A 24,347-nucleotide genomic window follows, 5' to 3' on the forward strand; every position below is an offset into this window, starting at 1 on the left:
TCGTTGGTGGCTAGAGGCCTCGTGAAAAGAGCAAAGTATACCTTGGCGCGGCTAATAGCTCACCAGGGCTTTTTTTCGCGGATGGAATACACGTACCGATGGAAATTGAATGCTATTTGCTCGAACGTTTCTCATAAAATTTTTGCTGCACTATTCGAGAGCGGTATTTCGCGTGGTCGCCTACTTTTCGACGTAACTGGTACCGTAAATCGTTGGACAGGCCCTGTCAGGCTGGCGGTACGCGACCACCCCTATACCCGTGCCCTTATCGCGACTGCTTTTTCGACATACACACAGAAATAAACGCGAAGGATTTGGCAGGCGGACTTAACAAGTAGGATACATTTCTATGCTTGTAGAATACAAATCTAATTGCCAGACGTATTTTCTATAATATCAAGCTGAATCGGTTATAATTGTCCTGAAACATTTTAAAATAGGCAATGCGGCGAAGGGCTCGCTCGGAGTGAATCCGATTAAACGGCAGCTGCGTTTATCGATGCAGCAACGTTCCACGAGAATGTCGGCAGTCTGATGCGATCAATCTTTGACGTCGATGTGGCAGGCCGTGCTATTTTGGAGAGTGTCCGCGCGATAATAGCCACTGCCAAGTGGCGACTATTAGTAGCGTTTTAGGCAAGGTACGCGACGGAAGCGACGAAACCTAAATTATTGGGTTGTGTCGTAATGATCTGTCATTTTTTTTTTAATTAGTAAGCTAGCATTTTTGAAGTTTCATTCGAAAATTATATTCCAATCTACTAAATGTTAAGTTTTCTTTTTATTTAGGAGTTATCAATACATCCGACACGTATTAAATACAATTTCTCGATAAATTATGCAAGACTCAAAGGGATGAATTAATTTTCTTACACGAAGTTCTCACTACTTTTAGCACAGAGACTGCAGAATTGCTACTCGCGCCACTGACGGTGGGAGAGGGTAAAAAAGTGTTATCAACGATTCGTGGCGCTGTCACTAACGACGCATTAACGCATTCATATCGCATTCCAACCCTTCGTACGATCGCTCCCGTGTCCAGGCGTTCGCTCCGGTCGCTTGTACGCGCCTCGAAACACGCTGGCGCGAGTTACCCGCGACTTGCGAGCACGAGAAAAGTGTTCGTAGCGACCGAAGCGTACGCGTCGAACAACGCGTTAAATGCGACGCTGGTTTGTAAACTCGCGAGGATTCTGCTCGACATTTTGCTCTCCTAACACACCTTTTAGCGTCATAACGGAATGTTCCTGCAACGTGTATAGGACATAGTGACTCTTAAAAGTCTAAGGAAGAATTTATTAAATTGATAATCCAGTGATCTCAACGTATATGTTTACACTTGTTATTTCATGCAAAAGAGCATCTTTCTCGTATATCATTTGCCAGGTGCAGCAATGAGATTTCGAAACATTAATTTCGGAGTCTGCTTTGTCTAAAACGCGTCACTAACGCGTGTTGCGAACCTATCGCGTGTCGTTCTTTACAAATATTTTGCAATTTGTCGCGGAATAACCAACTAGCGGAAAAACCTGCAGATGAAACCTCGGTGACAACGTGTAATAACGTACCTGGAAAGCCTCTAATTTCGCTGTTTCGCGATCTCTACATAGTATTCTTGCAAACTGTCCGCTGTGGACGTAAATAGCACGCGATGGAAACAAATATTATTAACTTTTTGTATAGGTCTGCAGGCGCTACGTAACCTGTGATGACACGAAGGTGTTCTAAGAAATCTTGGTGACAGAAAGTGGTGGGGGATGCGCTTCTGATGACGGAAGCGAAGAGATCTACGACAACTCAAATAACGAGGTAAGGAGGTCAGGAATGGAAATGATACTTGCAATTGAAAGTAATATCAGTTTACTTTCAGAAATGTTAGCTCTAATGCACTTTTGTCCGAGGAAAATATTCTTATAACAGTTAGAGATACCATGTGTACATTTCACCAGATTCTATGACTCGGATTCCAATTGTATTAATTTATTTCATTAATTCGGTTTGCTTTGGTCTTAAATGATGTCCCAGATGACACTTATATGGATATAGAAAGCAAGTAGTGTATCATTTGACTACAATTTTGCCATCTCTGGTGCAGATAGAGCAGGGATTGGCGACAGTTTCGCTCATGCGGAAAGGAACGTCCGCATGGTCGAGCGAAAGAGAAAGAGGAGAGCGTTTGTCCACGGGCGCCCTTTGTAAGTTCGCGCACGAGGTCCACGTCGTCCCAGAGAGGCCGCCACGCCGCCCACGTCGTCGTCGATTATCGGGAGGTATACGCGAAAGGTAAGGGCAGTCTGATCGAGGATAACGATCGTTTATCGGCGCCAACGCGCTATCGGTCCCGATTCCCTTGTCGACAGATCAAGGAAATGGAGAATTGCGGTAATTGCGATAAGTAACGCGATACACGTTCACCTGGAGCGGCGATCGGGGAAAGGTGTTAATCCTTAAAGTGGAAGATCTACGACTCGAATCGATATCGATTTGCGGGGCCCAATGAAATATCGACGACAGTCCTCCGACTCGATGGCGCATCGTGTCATTCTTATCAGGATGACCTTTAGTAGATCGTGGATAGACTTGAAACGTTTGGTAATGAACTATCAACAACCTGTACATCTGTTGTCGCCTGAGATGCATTCGAATCATTTCTACTGCCAGAATATAATACACCCCTATTAGGTACTTGCTCTTGAATTACAGTAAAACCACGAGCTACGAAATTCAACTTTCGCGAGGGCTTCCCAGGTGACTCTAACGCGGCCTCTGAAAAAGACAAGCGAAGAGCAACGAAACAGGGTACGCGAGGGCACGAAGTATGACGGAATATAAGTGAAATCGCAATAATTACCGGCGGCACGGATCACGAATCCTGCAATACGGTAGTCGGATAGGCGGTATGGCCTACCAACAGGCGCATACAGGTATACGCAAGCTCTTTGTCGGACGGAGGTGGAGTACGGGTTATATTGGCGCCACCTCCTGCACGGTTAAGCGAGCGACTAGGGCAGACTTACGCCTTACGCCTCTCTCGCTCTACCCCACCATCTGCCTCTCGCTCGTTACAACGCTCCCTTATCTCTCTTCCACTCGCGATTTTCCCCTTTCACCAGGGTGCCTCTCGGTCACTCCCAACAGTTTCCCTCGGGCTCCCCTCACAACACCTCTCGCTTCCACTCTCTGTTCCGAGTCCGCTCCGTTCCCTCCACCTCCTCTGCATCCCTCTTTCGTTTACCCGTTCGCTCGCTCGTTCGCGCGCTCTGCCCTCTCGCGTCCCTCTCCTCGCTTGATGCTGCAACTCCGGCTCGGCTAACCCAACCTAACCCGCGGGCCAACTTCATTCCACGCCGACTGACCACCACCGACGGCCGTCGTCGTCCTCGACGCCCGTCGTCGTCGTCGTCGTCATAGAACGCGGGTCCCGCGACACGGTTGTGTTTGTGCGTACGAAACGGACCTTTTTTTTTTGATTCGCGCCGCCACCCGCGTGTGCGTGTGCCGTCGCCACTGGCATCCCGACGCGTAGATCCGTCGAGTGACAGGGTTTCCACTGACAAAAAACCCACCACAGGGAGGAACAGAGATAGCGTCCACGGGGATCGGACAATTTCCGCCATTTCCCCCCCGTGGAGAACGCGACCCTGACGGAAGAGAAGTCGTCGAGTCGAGGAGGGCCAGATTGATCCGTGTTTGTTTTGAAGACGTTCGGGAGGAAGGAGGAGGAGGGACGATCATGGACATATCGGAAGATTGCTGGGAGCACGTGGGTCTGCTTCAAGAGGTTTCCGGCACGGAACCACCCCCGCCGCCGCACGCCCCCGACTTCCTAATTCAGCAACAGGAGGTGAGCTGCTCGATTTCTTTTTCCTCGCCTCGCGACGTTGTTGCGTGGTAGATCGTGTCCACTTGTTTTTGGCACACTCGATGTGGTACCTTGTTTAGGACATCATGATTAGACTAACCATGGGTGACACGAAGTAATGTGAACATCTCAGGAAAATACTGTTTTATTATTATGGAGTTTTGGCTTTCAATCCCTTCAAACAAGGGTGCTCGATTGTGACACTTTGTGCATTGAGATAACCCTTTGTTATATTTTTGTGTTGCTTGGAGTTCGATATCTACGGTTTATAATTGTCGTTTATAAATAAATTTGGGCTGAAGGGGTTGTTAGATTTGTACAGCTTGATGCAGATTTCTGCACGAGAAAAGTTCTTCGGTAATGTAGCTGTCATGACAGGGTGTGAGGACATAACCTTTTAGCGAATCAACGTGCAACTTATTTTTGGCAAACGGTTGGTCAGGTGATTTACTCGATGCTTTTTCAAATTGACCTACTGTGTCCCGATAGTACGTTTCCATCATTGGGATCGAGTAATCGTCTGCTTTCGAATTCATCCATCAACGTCACTCTAGATACGACAGGCGTCAGGTCCACGGAAAAAGCGCGGGAAAACGTGCCTTGCGGTTCCTTGTGACTTTGCAATTTTTATTTTCGTGAAATTTGTCGTGCAAATCTAATCAATTCGAAACGACCAGAAGGTACGTCTGTTCGGAGCAGCCATCTTTGAATAATTCACGTAGCACACGGGTGGACTCCATCGTTATTATAATTGCCTGCCACATAGCGCTAATTTCATTTCATAAAATATTTGTCGTAGATTGCACGTGGTACAGGAAATATGTGCATTATTTATCACAATTGTCTTTATTTGTAACAATATAGTGTACGTAGAATTACGGTATATTAGCTAGTCTATATCGAAAAGGAGAACAAACTTCTATCTACTTGCAAATTTCGAATAACTAGACTAACTAGCGTAATAAAATATTTAAATTTTCATCGCAAATACATTTCACTGTGTGGTAAAATCGATATTCCGCAGGTGTAACTGTGGGATCGGTAAAAAGATTTCTATTCTCGTGAACGGTGCTTAATATAACGGGCATCTGGTAACGAAGTTTCGATTATTGATGGGAAATCAAATCTCTGTTAGCCTCCACTTGGTGTATTATAAATTGAAACCGTTTTAACGTGAACACGGTGATCGAATCCGTTTACGGACGTTTCGATGCATCGACATTCCATCGATCTTCTTTAACAATACATGAAACGACAGCGAATCTGTCTTACGGAACTAATTATTCGACAAGTTTCGCGATACCACAAACTATCGTCGTTCTTTTGATCGAATTGGTGAAGTGGCAATTAATGGAAACCTTTCTGGTCTATTTCGTCGTAATCTAACTGTGCTAAATAATTTAAAATTAGACGGTCTTCGTGGATAATGCACGATCAAGCGAGATTCTAAAAGTACAAATAGAGGAGGGCAGAGAAAATTTTCGCGAAGGGAGGAGAGACGAAAGAACGGAAGGCGACGGGGCCCACTCCGTTTCAATTTCGTGGGTCCCACGTAACGAGCTCTCGCGGTGAAGCAACATGGGTCCATAGGGCGTCCGTGACGGTGCCCTGTAATCATACCGGAGATTATAGGCATTTAGTGGGGCATGAATGGGCTGGATAGAAGAGTTTAAAAAGATATCGGTGGCATCAGGCGTCCGAGGCGCGTGCAGGACCCGTTGCTCCCTCTTAAGCTTTCCTCCCCTTCTATCCACGTTTGCCTTCTTCCAACAGTGGGCCAAAATAGAATCTCGCTCACCTAAGAATACGAATATCTTTGAATTCGATCTCATTTCATCTAGACAAGGAAACAAATAATTAGCTTTCCCATATATTCTAAACGAATAATAGCAATTAGCGTTTCGGACATTGATTCCACGAGTCCGTTTGTACGGTCCTCTAGGCAGATGTCTTCCTCGTCTATAGGATAACGCGCCGCTGACCGCGGCCAATTTCTACGGAGCACCTGCAGCTACGACTCAGGCCCGATTGAGGCCCAGATTCACCTCCGATACACACACGTTCGTCCTCGATCCTTTCCTCTGTCGATCGTGGCGATCATGCGTGCAGCAGAAATTCTGGGACACGACGAAAACTGTATCGACGTTAACCGTCTTCCCCTGTACCAGATCGGACCAGAGCCGGGGTAATAACCGCGGCAACATAAGTTGCAATCAGCTCTACCATTGGCGTGTGTACGTGAACGCGGCACGCACACCGATCGTGTATTATTATGATAAACGATTATACGCTTGCGTGTATATAGACGCGTTGATTGCGTACGTTCCGGCCGTGTAGAATCCGTATTGGGGCTGTTATTATTATTAAATTGCTTCCTTAGTGCGCCGAGAAGAATTATAAACAACCGATCGAAGGTGGACGCGCGCATGCAGAAATTCCCTCGCGGGGATTTTAATGCCGAGACGTATTAAAACATTAAACAAGCAACTTGTGCCCCACGACGCGCGTCGCCGTCGCGAAATTGCTCTGAAAGGAGTACGACGCGTCGCGCACAGATTATGGTGCAAATTGAGAACAGTCACCGCCTCGAGGAGTAAAATTAAGAAACCTTTCACTGAATTAGTGTTGGAGAATCGAGAGGTTGATGGAAAATCGAGTGTGAATAACGCCGTATTAATCTTAAAATGAAGCATTTAATTTTTCGTTTAATCCTGTGCTGTAGATGACATGAATAAAAATAAGGGACCGTTTGAGATCAAATTTTCTCGCCAATATAAACGAAAAAGTCGTTTTCCATTTTGCAGTACATCGCTTCGTTGTCGAGATACGAACAATTAAATATTTTGCGCGTGCGAGCGTCGTGCAAAGCTCGTGTGTGAGTGCGCGCATGCGTAGGTGCATGGTCAGCTGACTGGAATATAAATGGCGCGCGCCAAGTGTCACATTAGTAAACTTGAATGGCTCGTATCTCGGTAACCAAGCGTTGCATAACAATATGGGAAAGGACTTTTCGATTACTTTTCTCGAATAGATCAGCTCTCTAGCAAAAGTTTCATTGCACAACCTCTAGGTTCGAAAATCCACTAGTGGAAGCCACGAATACACAACATTCCATTCGACGGTGCCCGTTTGATTTGATCCGTGGACAAGTGCGCGGTGTCGGTTTCAGCTGCGCGTGAAAAATTCTCGGCAGGATGCCGATCGTATCCGCAGCTGCGTTGAAAATAGTTCGCCTCGAAAGTAAGTCTTTCGTCCCTTGAGTGACTACGCTGGCAGCGCTGCTCACGTATGAGTTTCCCACGGCGGGCCAGGATGGGCCCGTGTGGGAATATCGGGGCTTATTACTCGCGCATAGGTAACACACGTTCCGATCGTCGATCGCCCCGCCGATTTTCGTATTCCTTCCTCGTGTGCGTTTTCTCCTCGCTTTGCTCGCCCCGTCTCGCCCTCCCACCTTTGCATGTTTTTTTCCTCCTTGCGCGTCGTCCTTTCTTCTTTCTTTTCTCAAACTCTCGTAAATGGTTTAATTCGGTTCAACGCGTTGTCACGGATCCGAGTCCACAGGGTGCTACATCGTTCTTATGCAAGTTATACCAAAGGATATAAATTAAATTTACGTAGCGTGTGGAAAACTCGACGAATACGTATACCTTATCGGTACACGTAGCCATGTAGTCTCAGCTTCGTTCAATTCTTATTCATCGACTCCCCGAGTTTAATTCTCACGCCAACGGGTAGGCAAAAGATTATCGTTGACTCGCAACTCGAAGTTCGCATTCGGATAATAGTTTCGGCCATCTGTGGGACGAGAGAACCTCGTCGACGACGAGGGTGCCCCCGTTGCACGCGACATTCCTCCGTGCACGGTTACGCCGCACTTTAGGTCCCGTTCACACCGAAAACCGGGGGATCCGAGGCAGAAAAACGCGAGCCGTCTCGACGGTCAGGGCACGTACTCTCTTCGTGAGAGAACTCGACCGATTCGTACGATAACGACGGCATACGAGTCGCTTCCGAATTGCTGCTTTCGCCGTGGACACCAGGCGGGGCATCGTCGTGAAAATGAAATGAGAAGTGGAACGAGGCTACGTCCACGGAATTCCACGCGATTTCCAAGACAGATTGCAACGTTCGTGCTCACCCGAGCCTCCGACGCGAGGTGTCATACGTGGCGAAGACCGATTGTGTTCCCCTCCGGCCCGAGGCTGAACGTTCTGCCGATTGGAATTCACCTCGCGCGGATACGTCGAGTGTCCATTGTCGGGAAAATGAGATACGATAATCGAGCCCCTCAAGTGTCCACCGACAACGATTTATGCGATCGGCGAAGATTTGCCACGGGAATGTCCGAAAATGTCGTGCGAAATTTGTAGAGGATGAGGTAGAGATAAATGTGGGAAGGTGGAAAAATGTATTAGTAGCATGGTTTCCTGTTAGACTATGAAAGCATATAAAACAGCTAGCATCGTTATCGCGTCGCGAAGAAGCTTCCACCCCCTCTTTCCGTCGCAGTGATTCCAACCTAGCGCAATGCGGGCTCGCCCAAACCGCAGATCGGGAGCATACATCAAGTAATCGTGCTTATATCACGGCCGGTAGACCATTAATGCATTTCATCCTTATCAATGGCGGCCGTTCGTGACAATTATTTTTCCCTTAATGCCGCCTCTAAATAATCCCGCGAACGCTTTATGTCCCGACGATACGACTCCAGATTCGAGCGTAAACCAACGAACAAGATTCTCGGCTGAAATTTATTAGGTAGCTATAAATTATGGCGCGGTACACCTGTGCTTTACCGCGTCCAGACTTGTCTCGGGCCCGATCACCCCGAAGCGTGTCTTTATAGCCCTCGACTTCTACTTCCGGCCTCCCGAGAACCCCTTGAACCGTGGCTTGTGATATCAGTGCTCCAATCCTCTCGGTACTTTCGAATGGACACGAAGAAGTGGCAGCCGCGTTATCCGATTCGATCTTGACGTTTCAACGCAGTCCATTCGGATACGTCGCATCGCACCTTCTGGTTCTTTAATCTGCACCAGCTGCGACGGTCGGCTCTTAATTCCTCGCCGGGTCCAGATCTCATCGCGGCGTATTAATTAGGGGTTGATTAACGGTCGGATCTCCGATCAGGATCTGTCACGGAGTCCGTCAGCTTGGCCGCCATTCACTGGGGACTCGAATTCACACCGAAAAAAATTTTTGATGAAAGGAATTTCATCTGGTTGTCTATCTTAGAAAGTACCATTCGAGTTCACTTGGCTCGGGTTCAATTTTAGATTATTTTGTTTGACTTATCTCGCAAAGGGAATGGCATTTATTTTATGTTATCGCTCAACATGACATCTTCTCGGAGATTAATCACGAGCCGTTGATTGCATTTGAACCGAGGAAACCGTGCCTCGGTCTCCGTGGATCGTGTTCCTTAAGGCGTCAACTACAGAGCATTTCGTCGACGGCGCGCGTCTCCGAACGTATTTAACCGCCATCGTTTGCCAGCTTCGAAGGTCGTTGGAACCAGACAGATAATACCTGTCTCGCTTAATACCGGCTGTCTTGCTAGCTGACCTATTTCGCCGATTCCTCCGAGTGTAATGTCTCAGTGCGCGCTATTGTCTGTTAAACGCGAACGGACGACAGGGTAATGGCGCGCTTTACGATTTAGAGATTTAATATTCCCGCGGTAAGTGGCTGTGCTGGAGCGCTTTACAACCGCCATCCGGATTCGTCCCTTCGCGGTACAATTTACTGTCCTCTATTGGTCTTACCCCACCGCGAATCAGTTCGAATGAATACTGTAAAAGTTGCTGCGATAAATTTAAAGCTTCGGTGGAAAAATGTTACGCGTAATAACGTGTCGTTCTTTCTTGAAGAAAGTGTAAACGCGTATCGTCTCGAATGAATTGGGCGTCAACGGTCATCGGTGATCCTAAGGCACTTTACTCGTCAAACAACCGCTCGATCCACATCACTCTCCCCTGAACACTTGTACTTCACGCCCGTATACAACATCCTTTTGCAAATGTGTGTAATCCCAGCCCCTCCGGCGAAATAATGTCTTCTTATAACATATTCTCATGCTCGCTAAGAAGTTTTCATATTTGCATACTTGACCTATATAAATACTTCTTCAAAACCGTGAATCCTAGTGAGTCCCTCTCTAAACGCGAGTGTTAATAAATTAATTCGAGTTGAAGTTGCCTACGCGGTTCTACGAGAATCCAGTGCACCGTGAGAGCTGTTAATCAGCCGTCCCGCAGTACGCATTACAAAAAACAAGTTACACGCAGCACATCCAGATATCGATCTTCTCGAAATCCGGCTGAATAATCGGTCTTGGCGCGAGATGCTGGAAGCGATACGATACATCGTCCCTTTGACGCTAAATTTCGTACAGCGCGATGCTATCTTCCCACAATCTAGCGTCCCACGCAGAGAGAGCTCCCATGGCGCTCGAAAGAGGGGAAAGATGTCGCTAGACGGTACACGGGGCCGTTTCGCCTCGACGATATCTCCTTTCCTGAAAGTAGGCTCGTTGCTTCGGTTCACACGGACTCGACATTCCGCGCTTTCGACGCGTGCACTTGCCGCCCTGGCCACTTGTCGCCCCCTTCTTGCTTCCCGTTCTCCAAAGGACCCCTCGAACGTCGACGAACTCCGTCCACCCTCCCGAGCACTCGAGGCCTCGCATGGAGACTTCCTTCGTCTAGAAACGCGCGACACGTGCATCCAGGATCGACTGGACACGTGCGACATGGTTCCACGCTCCCTGCAACCCCCATGGTTATGGTCCCGTGCTCCGCAGTTGTTGAGAGCGCAGCGTGCTTTCCCTTGGAACAACAACCATTTGCTTCCGTTGAAATTGCGGGAACCGCTCGATAGAAGCTTTCGCGCAAGACTATCACGGCTGGAGCATGGATAGTGGACTCTTCGGTGAGGCTATTTCAGTCAGAATGTAGCTTGTGGACTCCTCAATAAAGTTGCTTTATCTACAATATACCTAAAGTCGTGTTGGAACACTCTTGGGTAAGGCTATGAGCTGGAATCTACGTTGTACTTGTTTCATCGAGGCTATTTCGGTTAGAATACAGTTAATAGATTCTTTAGTGAAGATATTCTGCAATCTAACGAACCTTCCGTGACGTTATTACATCTCGAATGTAGCTAGCGGACCACTGAGTTTCCAGTCCAAAGTCCAGGACGAAAGACAGTGAATTCTTTCAATCGTAAAATTGTTTTCGTAATTACAAAGGGTCGCAACAATATCATACGTAAAAGAAACACGCCCGAACCACTTGTTGCTAAAAAAGATTGCATCTCCGAGGCATTTCTTCGGGATTGGTCGAGGCTCGACGGTGAGAGGGTGGCAGTCGAAGTCGAACGAACGACAGGAAAGTATGCTTGGTGATTGAGCAATCGACGGGTGATTACGGCGGTCAGGTTCGGTCGTCCGGATGTAAATCTGTATCGCTGCGATCGTAACTCCTCGCGTCGTCGCTGGAACGAGCACACACGCGAGAATACACTTTACGAACCGTGACACGCGGCAGTCACGGAGTCTAGGCTTCGACCTTTCCATCGGAGCGGTAAAAATCTTTTCTGTGTCGTTGCGGCCACGCACACCCAGAGCTCCGTTTTTCTCGACAAGCTTTCCTCCCCTTCTGTCTGCACGACTTTCCTCCTTTCGCGTCCGAGGTTCTCCTTTTGACTTCTGCGGTTCCCAGGCGTGGACCCCCGTCCCGCAGTGTCGTTCCTTTTAAAACTTCTCTACCCTTGGCGTAAACGGCGAGCCGAAGAGAGCTTCCGTTCTAATTGAACGACCCTTTGCCTCGCAGCACGCTCCGTCGCGGGGGTGAGTTTATCTCGACGCGCGTTAACGCGCCAGGGATAGAATGGGAGTACGTAGGAGACAACTCCGCCTCTTATTCCGGCCTCGGTGAGCGTATATACGCCGGAAACCTCTCCTACACTTCGTCGGCTGCTTTATTAAGCGGGAGGCGCCGAGCGTGACCCTCGACGATTTTAACGCAACAGTTTGTGGTCCAGAACCCTCCGTTTTTGTCCCAGATGGGATGGATCTCCGCTGGAAGCTGCCAATTTTCCTTCTGGATTCGCGTAAGGTCGCTCGAGTGATGGGCGAATTGCTTCGTCTTGGAGTAGAAGACGGTACACGGTGTCAGCTGAGACAAGCTTTTTCGTTTTCACGAAGACCAAATTTAGTGTAAAGGAATAATAATGTAACCATAGACACTTTTACAACGTAAGAAAACGCGAAATCATCTTTTAGTATACAACTGTCTGACCATAGGAGGCTGGATCTACTTGCCCGTCCAGACTCGCCTTCGATAACCTATAAATGTTCCTTATGGGAAATGAGTGTTTCTTTCTCCCTCTTTTTCTCTCGATCGATCCAAGTGACCCGATAGAGAGCACTCCAACTGCCAAGATAAGTCAATGATCGTTTATTTGATAATAACGCATCCGTAGAGCTATCAATTGATCATTCGAGCACCGTGCACCGAACACGTTAACCCGCATCGCGTTCTCTCTAGCCGTTGCCAACCTAGAAATCCGCTGGCTAAAGCTCTTTATGATTTCTAGAGGCTTCCTGGATCGACGAAGTGCTTCTGACCGTAGCCGTGCTCGCTCGATCATTTCATGGAAAGAGTCGGGGAAGAGAGACCAGGAAAAACGAGGCTAGAATAGAGCTAGGCGGGAACGGTCGACATGACAGAGGAGGTGTACCAATGAGTCGGATGGAAAACGACCCTCGTCCGTGGGGGTTCCCGGTTTCCTTCCTTCCTTTCAGCCACTTTCCCGCTTATTCAGCAATGATTCAATTCGGATGTGCTTTTTACGCCCTGGCGGCGGCGTCGATAGCGTCGATGGGAGGTTACCGAGCCGCGGTTGCAGTCTAGCTAACCGAAAAGGGGAACGAGAAAGGGGGATGACAGCCGAGCAGACCCGTGACAGGGGGCGATGGGACGAGGAAGGGGTGCAAAGTTATCCCGTGCTGAAAACAGATTGCCCGGCATTCGGTTTCCATCCGTTCTTCGCCATCCTCTCTCGCCTCGTTTCGCCCCTGAGACTCTCGAGGAAAAAACTGAGAACCGGAAGATAACTGGACTCGGCGAACCAACAAGTCGTTCCTTTGATTCGACTTGGCCGATTCTATCCTCCTGGAACATCTACCCTCGAACCTTCACCTGTTCGGATCCTTTTCACCCGATAACGCCGCTTCTCGCGCGTTACGTCGTCGTTTTATCGAGGGAATCTACTTAACGTAATGTTTATGCATATTCGGGGGACCTTCGACTTTGGAACGCAACACCGGAAAGGAGCGTTCAAGTATCACGCCATGGGGTTCGAAAGACTGGTTCCCTTGCTCGATCGCGGGTATATTATGTATGATAATATTATTTTTGTGAGAGAGGTCACGCGTTGGACACCGATAACAGCGTTAAAAAAACTTTTCGATTCCTTTTTACAGAAGTGATCATTGATACGTTCTCAGTTCACGCGAGACAGTTACGATACGTTACGTAGCAAATTGATTCGAACAGTTTCGCGCATGAAAATTTATGACGCCAAATACACCGGTAAATGGGGTGCTACTTCAAAATCAGAGCCGCCCCGAGTCGCTGTCAGTGCCATTAAAAACCCTCGCAGAGGCACCGCTGAAACGTTATCCTCTACGTGGACGAAAACATCGTAGTGTGGGACGATGAACCGTGTTTTCTGTCGGCAGTCAGGCCCAGGAATGAGAAAGCACCCCTTTTTAGCAAACCGTAATGACGGGATCGAGCATCGGACCCGTTCGTACTCTCGATGGCCGTACTTAACAAAGTATATCGCGACGCGGTGTAAATCAACAGATATTCGCCGGCGGGCCAGCCTTTCACACACGCACGGGCACTAGCAACAGCAATCATAAGAACTCAGAATCTCTTGTCCCACCTTAAAATTACCGCATCGGCCGACGACGAGATTAAGCGAAATAAAGAAGCGAAACAAGCGTCGGCCGGTTCCTGGTTCTCTCACGTATGTTCTCGTGTCTGAATGGATATCGAAGTTCAAAGTGCTCGTATACAAGTACATTCGAACTGTTCAGTGGACATAAAGATAATTGAGAAAAATTCGTGGCGGCTCGGTAATTGGAAGCGATAGTTACGTTATTTAGAGTACTTATACCACAGTCGAGTTACTCGCAAGTATATTTCATTTCAACTTTGAGTACGGAGCTGAAACATCTGCTTCTCCTTGGTATTTGCTTTGTAAGGTGACAAAGTTAACTTCGACTTGGGTCCGCAACTCCTGAATCTGGCGGATAGGTTGTGGAATGTTGCACACCAGTGTCCTAACAGTTCTTCCGCGGAGTTCTTTCACCAACAGTGATGCAAATTCCTCGACTATTCTCTTCATCAATTTCTCCGAATGTCAATCATCCCACTCGTTAGATCGGCGTTCACTGTTTCCTGAATCCTCCACACCACTCATAAATCACGATGCTTCCGATAGCTTCGATCATCAAATGCTACTCGGTAACATCGCAGAGGTCTGAGGTCGTTTTCTCGGAGTTTAAAATAAACTTAGTACTATTCCAAGCTACTTCGATATTCCTAATTCGAGATCTTTCATTCTCCCTACAATGTACTGTATTTATCCTTGCGTGATATTATACAAAGTGTCTGCTGTGATATCCCTCGAAGCAATGCGGATCTACGACATCGCGTCCTGTCTCCTGGATCCATCGTAGTTGCCTCCAAGGAGCACCTGCACGGGGAATCACGCGAGGATGCAACGATAATGACGTGTCTCAAGGCTGTAACAATAAGAGAAGCTCAGCTAGTGGGACCATGGCCTCAGGTCAAACGGCGACGGCCACCAGAATCGTGAAAAGCGATAAGCAGACGCTGGTCTAAACGATGCATGCAGATTTTTCCGGTGTCATCACCCGGATCAGTGATTCTTAATCATCTTGTCGAGACACATCATCTAGTCATAGGAAGGCTGTCGATGCGATGGATTTTCACTTTTTATGGCTCTCAAAGGGATACCAGCGACGCGTTATCCTATGAGCAACAAAGACGCTTAGGGCCTCCAGCAAAGGTTCCTCGTTGTTATTCCTATACGTGAAATATTTGAGTATACTGGTGTCAATAGAGTTAATTGTATGTGGTGCAGTAGAGTGACACTTTCTACTCGCTTCCTAACAGAACGACGATCTGGAAAAGATTAGCAAGCACAGACTAAGAGACTGCTAATCCAACGAACGTCGCTAGGAGCGCAGGACGCTCGGATCAGATCACGAAAATCAAAGGGTGTCCTCGGCTCTGACGTGCTGGATGGACGTGGTAGATTAACGGCAACGTGATAGGATGGCTCGATGTAACAACGAGAGCATCGGTCCCACTCGGTCAGTCGCATATTAATACCTGGGTACGTGTAGCCAGGAGCGGGCAGCTGCCGGCTCGTTTGCAGCACGCGATACTCGCGCTCTCACCTGTAACGTATATCTCGAACCCCTCTCCACGTCCCCACGACCGATTTCCTTCCTCGTCTCACCGATCCACCGTAGCATCGTCGTCTCTCCGTTCCACCTCTTCGTGCTCGTATCTCCGCGAAGAGCACTCGAAATTATTATTCCCGGTTCGCCTGCTAAAGGCCCCCGTATCTCGCTCGCTTAATGTGTACAGGCTGTTTCGATATTCGAGCACGAGCAACGGCGGCGATTTCTCGCCGAGGATCTAGAGGCGGGACGCGCGATCGATCCAGAGCCGTGAAAGAGGCTTGCCCCGATGAAATACGCGCTCTTGCTTGGATTAATCGACTGTCGATATTTTCTTTCGGAGCGCAGATCGATATTTTGTTACTTTTGGTGGTGAAGAATTTATTTACTCTAAAGGAACTTGATCGACGAGTTGCTCCAATATATAATCTTCTTTAGGAATTAATTCCAAGGAAATGAGTGCACTCCAAGGTTTTAGAAAATAATCTCTAAGGTACGCGTAAACGTTTAGCGAAAGGAAATTCAGAGCTCGCATTAATTTCCGTCGAATTAATTCTCAATGGTGTCTCTCTTGACCAAATTCGCCGAAGACGATCGAACAGCCCAAAAAGCATTTACAATCTACGTTGATTCGACGATTCTTCCTATAAATAGAGGTGATTTTCTCCCGTATAAAGCGTGGAAAAAATCGAGCGTGATCGCGTCGCGTCCTCGGAGCTAGCATAAGCGCGTCGTAGCGATTTCGATCACGCGCCAGCCCCGGCCCGGTGATCGATGATCGTCGCGAAGCGACTCTGGGAACAGTTTCAGGCTCTATCCTCCATTGACGAAGAATATCGACGACCGTTGCGAAATCGAGCCGGTGGCGCGCACGGCTCCTCGACAATCGAGGCACGATCGTGCTTAAACGATTGATAAAAGCTGCCGGACCGATCCATCATGATGCTCCGCTCGTCGCGAGCCTCGATCAGCGCTTGGGAGGAAAAAAAGAGGGCGAGTCAACTCGCTCGAAAAAAAGAGGAGGAGCGGCCGCGGCTGGAGGTAATTATTATTCTCGATGATGAATTAATATCGCTTAATATGGGCGGTCGCGGCTTCCTGCGGCTCTTCGTCAGGCGATAACAGGCGACGGGGCCACGCGACCAGGGAACGATAACTCTTTGGTATTGGCTGGGGTAAAAAGTGTCTTCTGCTCAGCTCTGATATAAAGCCTTTCCTTATCGAGAACAAAAACAGTGGTAGAAAATACCTAGTACAAAAGGCTATGATATTTATTATTGATTCTTTATATATTTTTATCATCATGGTGGATGTACATAATCATCCTCAGTCTAGATATTATGAACAAGCTGAAATCATACTCTACAGCTTCTATCCTCGCAACCACTCCCAGCAGTATTACGATACCTAACAGACCACACAATGGCAGCGTAAAGTAATAAGCGGTGATTCTCACAACTGTACAACATATTATTTTTATACGTAACCATTTATTATTTGGACCATCGTAGACTATGAACGGTGCCTGCAAAAGGAGCAACGGAAGCCGAAGTATGTAACAGTGCCGTCGGGGAATGGAGAAGGAAGACGGTGGTCTTCTTTTCGATTCTTCACGGTGACCCGATATCAGCGTACGCGTGTACTCGGTACCGAACATAATGCCTGCTCGGGCTACGCCGGCACGATAAATTATCGTAAACGCATGTTAACCGCCCGCCTTGGATATTTGTTAACAGGTTAGAGTAGGCGGCGCGTGTGTACTCTCGTTCTGTCGTTACACGTACGTTTATACGCGCATAAAACGTGGCCTGTTATGGTCGACTCCTCGGCGCTTTCCTCGTGACCGCTCCTACGGTCTCCAAAGGCCAGCGTCGCCTCCTTTTCATCCCCGATCCGACGGATAAACATCCCGTTGATAACCGTTAGCGGTCCAAGAAGAGGCGAAACCGGGAAAGCTTTCTTTTTAAATTCTGGTGGCGCGTCGCGCTTGTATCTGAATTAAAGTACACGGTTCTGCAAGCCCTCGACAAGCAATTATTTGCTGTCATTATCCTTATTAAGGCTGCATGGCTTCCCAATTGTTATAATCACTTGTCAAGACCTTGGGATACCGTGTATTTCTTTTTTGATTGTCAACGTTCATCAACAGGTTCTTTAACCTGAATTGCGAAAATCATGCGAGTCTTTTGGATAGGAATATTTTGATTTCATCTTTTTTATCTACCGACTTTTGCTTTAAAAAACAGACAGTACAGTAATCATCAGACTACAGTAGGATGCCCAATAGATAGTTCCTCGTCATGGCCGAGAGATACGCCGTGAACGTGCCAAATATCCGTTCCTACCTGTTTGCGCTCAGCATTGAAATAGACAGGTACAGCGAGTTGCAGTTTCGAGGAGTCGAAATGAGATTTCGCTTGGTGCTTTTCGACGCTCGTTCCCACTTTTCAACACGACTTTTTTCCGCTCGTTATTGCGTTTTAGCTCCACACAATCCGAACTTGGATTTCTAAACGTGAGCAATATTAGACAATGTGTTCGAGCATGAATGTGTGACGTAGAAAACCTTTGATAAATTTTATATGAAAAATTTGGCGTTTAGTCCACGGATACCGAGAGACTTATCGCAGAGGCTGATCGTGGACGATGAAGAATTGCATTCCGAAGGGTTCGGCAATTATCTCCAGACATCGCCGGCTTGTATAATTGAAACACTAGCTTTTGCATAGAAGGATACATGCTGTAGTAACGCAAGGTTTGCTATCATCCACGTATTACATTACATCAAGTGACGCAGCACTGCTCTGAAATAAGTCTGACCAGCCGGCGGTTCATTATGCGAAACAGACGGACCGCAAAGAATTGCACAAGCGAAGGTACTACAGGCGGAAACACCGGATTATAACTATCAGATTCAATGGTACCGCAATCCCCTGGTAGGATCTACCTCGTCTCTATCAGTTTCAACTGCTGAGAACTCGAGCCCAAGATGCTCAACGACAGTGGCACTCGATAACTAGGAAAAGGAAATTTACACGAATGATAGCTTCATATTTTTATCAGAGAATTCGTCTTTCTTTTATTGATTACTACAATTCGATCATTGGTTAGCAATCTGCCCTTTCTTACATAAAAACACAAATTTCGATCACACTATTAAAAATTGCGAGGGATTTAGACGTTGATAAAAAACCAAACCCTTCAAGTATCACCATGGCAACTAATCACTCGGAACAAAAATGAATTTTATTTCCAGTTTTCTTTCCCATTCCGTCATTAATCACTTGCGACGCGACCCGCGAAAGTCGCGAAACGGTTTCCGGATCGTGCTCGCGAGTCTTAACCTCTGCGACCCTAAACGCGAGGCGGCCATTCCGAAAACTTCGAGCCCATGATGTATATCGGTGAAAGAGCCGTCCATTCGTGTTATACAGGGTGTCGCAATCACGGGAGAGGGTGATTCTATGCGGGCAAGAAAATCAAAAGTATGGAATTAATGAACAGTTTATTTTAATTCGAGTAGGTAGATGTTGGAATTTGTATAGGCATATAGTTACTTTCTTCTTCCTCCGTGTTTTTTTATATTTTATTTGGGCTGTGTATTGTGTTCCCTTCATTGACTCTCTCTTCAAACTAATATTCTTTCTATTATTTATTCCGTACGTTGAATTCGTTTTTGTATGAAAAGTCCACCCTTCACCCGTCGTCCCGAGGTTTCCAGGGACACCCTGTATGCGATATTGGTCCGCGAACGATCTGCACGCGGAAACGGAGGCCAGGTAGCGGGAGACCGTAACTCCCTGCTTAACTTAAGTTATCGCCGCGGCGCTGATTATTAATGTTGCCACTATTAATAACCGCAGGTTACGCGGATCGTGCACCGGTGAAATATTATACGGTGCACCTGAATAACTAACTCGAATGCCACCGTGAGGATAGAAAGAAAAAAAAAGATGGCATCTCGCATTCGACAGGAGGATTACGACGATTCATCGAGGTTCCACCGAACGCGTCTTCCGGTTGGGAAATCCTCGATGGAATTCGTTTAGTGATTCCGTGTCGGTACCCGACGATTTCCTTGCACTCAACGGTCGGTTTAACGCGTTCCGTGGTAATGGTCGTTTCTTGTAAAGAAGTTAATTGGTTCCTACGACAAGCCACTCTGTGCATACCCGCGACGATACTGTTGTTCCTGCTCGACGATTTTCACCGAACGAACCGGTGTCGCTGGCTTGTCGGTCGCTCGCAACAAGACGAGGAGTTGCGTCTAAATTATTCGGTTTCCTTTCCATTCCGTACATTTGCGAGAGGATTCGTGAGAAGAGTCGTTATCGATGTACCGAGCGACCCACTAATGAAATCTCGAACACGTTTCTGGCATTTCTTCGTGTCGTGCGACGATCCGCTACCTTGAAACGGGGACGGTACCTTGAAGGGTATCTTCCGTAGTTTAAAACTGACACTATACCAAGTGTTTTCATCATCGTTTGCCATAGGATACCACCAGCACAAGAGTCGAAAGATATTCGAGAAATGATTCAATTCAGAAATTTATCTTTCTACATATAAAACACTTTCCACAAAGTACCTATAAAGCACTTGACTAAATTCACTCGACTCTCGCAGTGAAATCCTAGCGTGAAGCTCTCAAAGAATTTCAGCGAACGAGTATCCCCAGTGGCGACGACCCAGAATATTCGATAACAGAGCAACACTTCACGGATCGATGTTAAACACGAATAAAAGTTTGCTCGGAGTCGGTCTCCGTTCTTCGACATTTTGATGTCACGCAGCAGCGGGAAACACGAATAGCGTTGCGAGTCGCAGCGACACGCACGGCTACGCGCGTCGTTTCGTGTAACGCGCACGACGCACACTCGCCGGTATCGCTCGTTGACCGGTCGACTAGGTGCTACTCCTCCGGTAATTTTAGCCGGATCTGCATATTTTAGCACGAAAACTTCCGCCGATCATTATCTTTGCCGCGGACTCGGCCCCACGGTCCCAGCTTTTGCTTTGTCGCTCTCGCGCGCACACGCTCGAGCGCCACGCGATCCCAGCGATGGAAAATCGTTGCACCCTGACCTGCACCCTCGAGAAAAGCGTCGGTGGCCTGGAGAAACCGGGAAATGGGTCTCCAGAGCGATCAATCGCGCCATGGGATCGGCCGGTGCAATTACACGCTCAACCTTGGATGAAAAAAGAGAGAAACTGTTAGTCCAGTCTTGTTACAAATCACCATATCACATTTACACTGTTTTAGATCTTCTTAACTTCTTACATGATTGGTCCACCTATAGCTCGGGTACCTCGGGATCGTCAAGCCCGTACTGTAGCTACGATCAAACATAGCTACAGCCCCTGAGGTCTACGCACGTACAATATTTAATGTGACGGTAAAATTCACTATATCCGTTTCCTTTTGCAATCGCGTCGCGAAGAAATGGGGATCAGCGAGATCATAGATCTCGGAGACTGTTACAGTTTAATAACAGCCGTCGCCCGAAACGCTCGGAAGCCCCCGCGCAAACAGACCAAGCAAGATTACTCGGCAGGTTCGCATGACGGTGTATTATTGTCGTTCAGATTCGTTCATTTCGAAATTACCTGTTGATGGCAGCGAGATATTTTCTCGCAACCGAGGTATCGGTGTGCTTTATCTACACGCACCAACCCCCGCCGCCACCCTTGTCGTTCGCCAACCTGTTCGCAACGAGCCCTGGCTCTCGGGTCACCGCTATAAGAACCTTACTGCCACGAACGCCGTGCTTAATTGTAATAACTATAATTAGCACCACTTATACGGCCGATAAAGAACTGGAGGAGGCAGGGTGGGCACGGACATTCAGCTGGCAGCGCGAATCGCGAGCGTGGACACTGGACGGGGATTGCCAGGTGAAATCTACTAAATTCAGGGAAAATCCATGACGTTGATCGAGCGATCTAATTGCTCGTAACGTAAAAATTAACGGTTTCTAAATATAATTCAGTTCTGTCTGCTCGTCATCGAACAATGTAAGAGGGGGATGGTTACCTTTTTTTTTAGCTTAGGGTAGCTTTTACAGAAAATATGTATAAAATGAAAACGAAAATTAAATTTGGGAACTTTTTTGATTCGTACAAAATTTTAATAGAATCTATGGTGACTGAGATAAATGAAACGCAATTCCGTTCGTTACCCCGTCACGAAAAACGACTGGCTACCCAACATGTAGCTTACCGTTGCTTTTAGAAACAAAATATATACAACGAAAATTGTTGCAAACTAAATTGGGAAACTTTTTCATTCCGTACAAAATTTTGATGGCATTGATAGTAACCGAGATATATGAAACGCAGTCCTGTCCGTTTGTAACCGGACCCCGGGAAATGGATGGCCGCTCGTCTATAGCTTACGGTGCTTTTACAGCAAAAACGCATATCGCAGAAATGGTTACACGCTAAATTGAAAAACTTTCTGTACAAATTTTTCATAGTGATTTTCCATACTTCAGTTTCTCCGAGATTTGTGTTTCATCGTTCCCATGACAGATGTTACGCTCATTCTTAGCTCATTGCGTTGAAATTGCATAGAAACGTAACTTGCATACTTCCTTGTAATATTTTTTATTTTTACCGCTAAGGTTGCTAAGATTTTCTCAACAGAGAGCCAAGTTAATCTCAAACTCGAAGAATACTTATGTGGGAATCATACATATTCATCGCGTTGTTGCAATACACAGTGGTATTTTATTAATTACAGAATTTCTCCGTAACAAAGAAGATGTTAACAAAGGAGTACAAGTTACCTTTTAATCAGATGTAGACATTGTAATGAAATATCTTCATCCTCGCGTGCAAGCGTTACAGGATCGTCTTCGAAAAGGTGTTGCATCTACCTCTTAATTATAAAATACCGCTCCACTATGTTTTCCGCTTTTCTGCCAACAAATTATTTCTTCGGTCCACCACTGTTCGCTCACTTTGAAATTATCATCGAGACATCTCGCAATCCTACATAATTTATGTGTGGGAGCAATTTAATAAACTGCAGGAACATGTAGAGAATGATTTATTTCGTCGATTACATTTCATTTTTATTTATTCTATAGAAATATTCCAATTTAAAAAAATGGTCCACTTTTTATTTGCGATTGTCCATCATCCACGAAAACCTTCAGGAACCGATAATACCAGAACAGAGCAGGGACGAGTACCGTGGCCAAAAAGACGCTCGCTGATTCTAATCGCCGCGACGGCCAATAAAATCCAATTATAAAAGTGCCGAGCGTAACGAGCGATCCATGATCTTCGAGGTTCGTGGCCGGGATACTTACCGCCGCAGGAAATACTCGTGAGGGAGCAGCAAGCGAGTAAAAAGAAGTATCCGCGAATGAATTTCAACGAGCGATTTGACTTTCCTCTTCCGTCCCCTAGCTCGCTTGATCCTGCGAGCCCTTTCCGAGAAGCGAACTCGATCGTAGGACTCGACCAGCCACCACCGGGCATGTCTGGCCGCATTATTGATGCGTTATAATTACCTATTCATTTTCCATGGGCACGTAACATCGAGGCGCTGGCTCATGCGATGCACCGGTGCTTTGCACCTGATTGCAGATAGAGGACGAAGAGGGCGGCCGAGGGAGAAGATGGCTCCCTCGTGCGGTTTGCGCTTGGTGTGTCTGTCGTCGATTACGCTCGTTCGAGCTGTGTTGCTCTAGGTACACGAGTACGTGTGCCTTGAGAAATCTGACCTGCGCGGGTTGAAACGAAGGATCGTACGGACAGTAATTTAGAGGGGTTGGAAGTATTATCGCTGGAGCTTGTGCCCTGCTAGGGAAGAACTGGTCATTCAAACTCCAACTTGGCGCATTCGCTTTCAATTAGAATCTTGATAAAAAATATTCTTTTATGATCGTTTTAGAACAGTGGATCTGCTAGAAGAAGGTGCAAGTTTGTTGAGTGCTGAAATCAGTAGCCCTCTTCGGATTATATAAAACGCAGACCTAACGTAGGTTTTGCTCAAGACTGTAGTAATTCATACAATTCATTTCACTTAAAGTAAGCTAGCGTAAAAGTAATAGATTTCAATATTCGATAAGATTATCTTCAAATTAAGGCAGGTAGCTTCATTTGTATAGAAGATATACATATATTCATTTTATTCTTTCCCCGTGTTTTTATGTTTTATTTACGCAGTACGTATTACATATGTGGCTCTCTTTGGATTACATATACCCCCGTATCACATCGTCCTTCCTCAGCGTCACGACCTAACGCAAGCTTTCCGACGTTCCCAACACGACAACACCGAGTCATACGTAATCCTAACGAAGCGAAAATATCGATCGCGATGGTGTCACGAAGCGCCCGCCAACTTTTCGAGATGCCCGATACCGAGCGTCGAATGTACGTAACTGCACCGCGGTCCCCGTATCGCTAACCATTACAAACAATTTATAACAGTCCCGTGATGAACACCTAATCGCGATACCGTCCGAACACATGCTTCGTTAGCCGCTCTTTTTGTGGCCGCGGCGCGCCAGTTCCGCTATCTCTCTTTTTCCGCCGCGCGAGCTCATCGTTTCCCGTGCACGCCATGATCGTGTAGACGAGTATTCGGGAAACGGTAGCGTGCGTATCACGAGTCTCGTACCCTGACGAGACATGACTAGCGACGGACCCCTCGCCAACTGGAAACGAACGCGTGCAGTTGGACAGCTATGAAAACGACCCTTTGGTAATTAGAGCCAGATCTGTGAAATGATATCAAGTTAAATGTAAGAAAGTAATCTTTATCTTGAAGTCCTTCTAATTTTCCAGAAACCCACGAACAACCATACCGTGACGGCCTCAAATATCTTAGAGAGACGGTTTCTCTATCAATTTTTTTAACAACAAAGCTTGGCGATATTTCCGCGTTGCGTCAGATATCGACAGAGACTTGCTCAGAGGACACTCGCAGCGCAAGGAACAACAACCGTCGGTTCCTCTAAC

General features: G+C 47.0%; 1 protein-coding gene across 1 annotated transcript in view; it reads left to right on the top strand.

The window, feature by feature from the left end:
* Positions 1–3,587: 3,587 nt before the first annotated feature.
* LOC128872088 (homeobox protein caupolican-like) overlaps positions 3,588–24,347 on the top strand; it is a 100,520-nt gene continuing 79,760 nt past the window's right edge. The window contains exon 1 of the mRNA XM_054114422.1: positions 3,588–3,844. Coding sequence (XP_053970397.1) covers positions 3,734–3,844 — 111 coding nt within the window. The 5' untranslated portion in view covers positions 3,588–3,733. The remainder of the gene's footprint in view (positions 3,845–24,347) is intronic.

The sequence above is a fragment of the Hylaeus volcanicus genome, chromosome 2, assembly GCF_026283585.1.
Source record: "Hylaeus volcanicus isolate JK05 chromosome 2, UHH_iyHylVolc1.0_haploid, whole genome shotgun sequence".
Taxonomy (NCBI): Eukaryota; Metazoa; Arthropoda; class Insecta; order Hymenoptera; family Colletidae; genus Hylaeus; species Hylaeus volcanicus.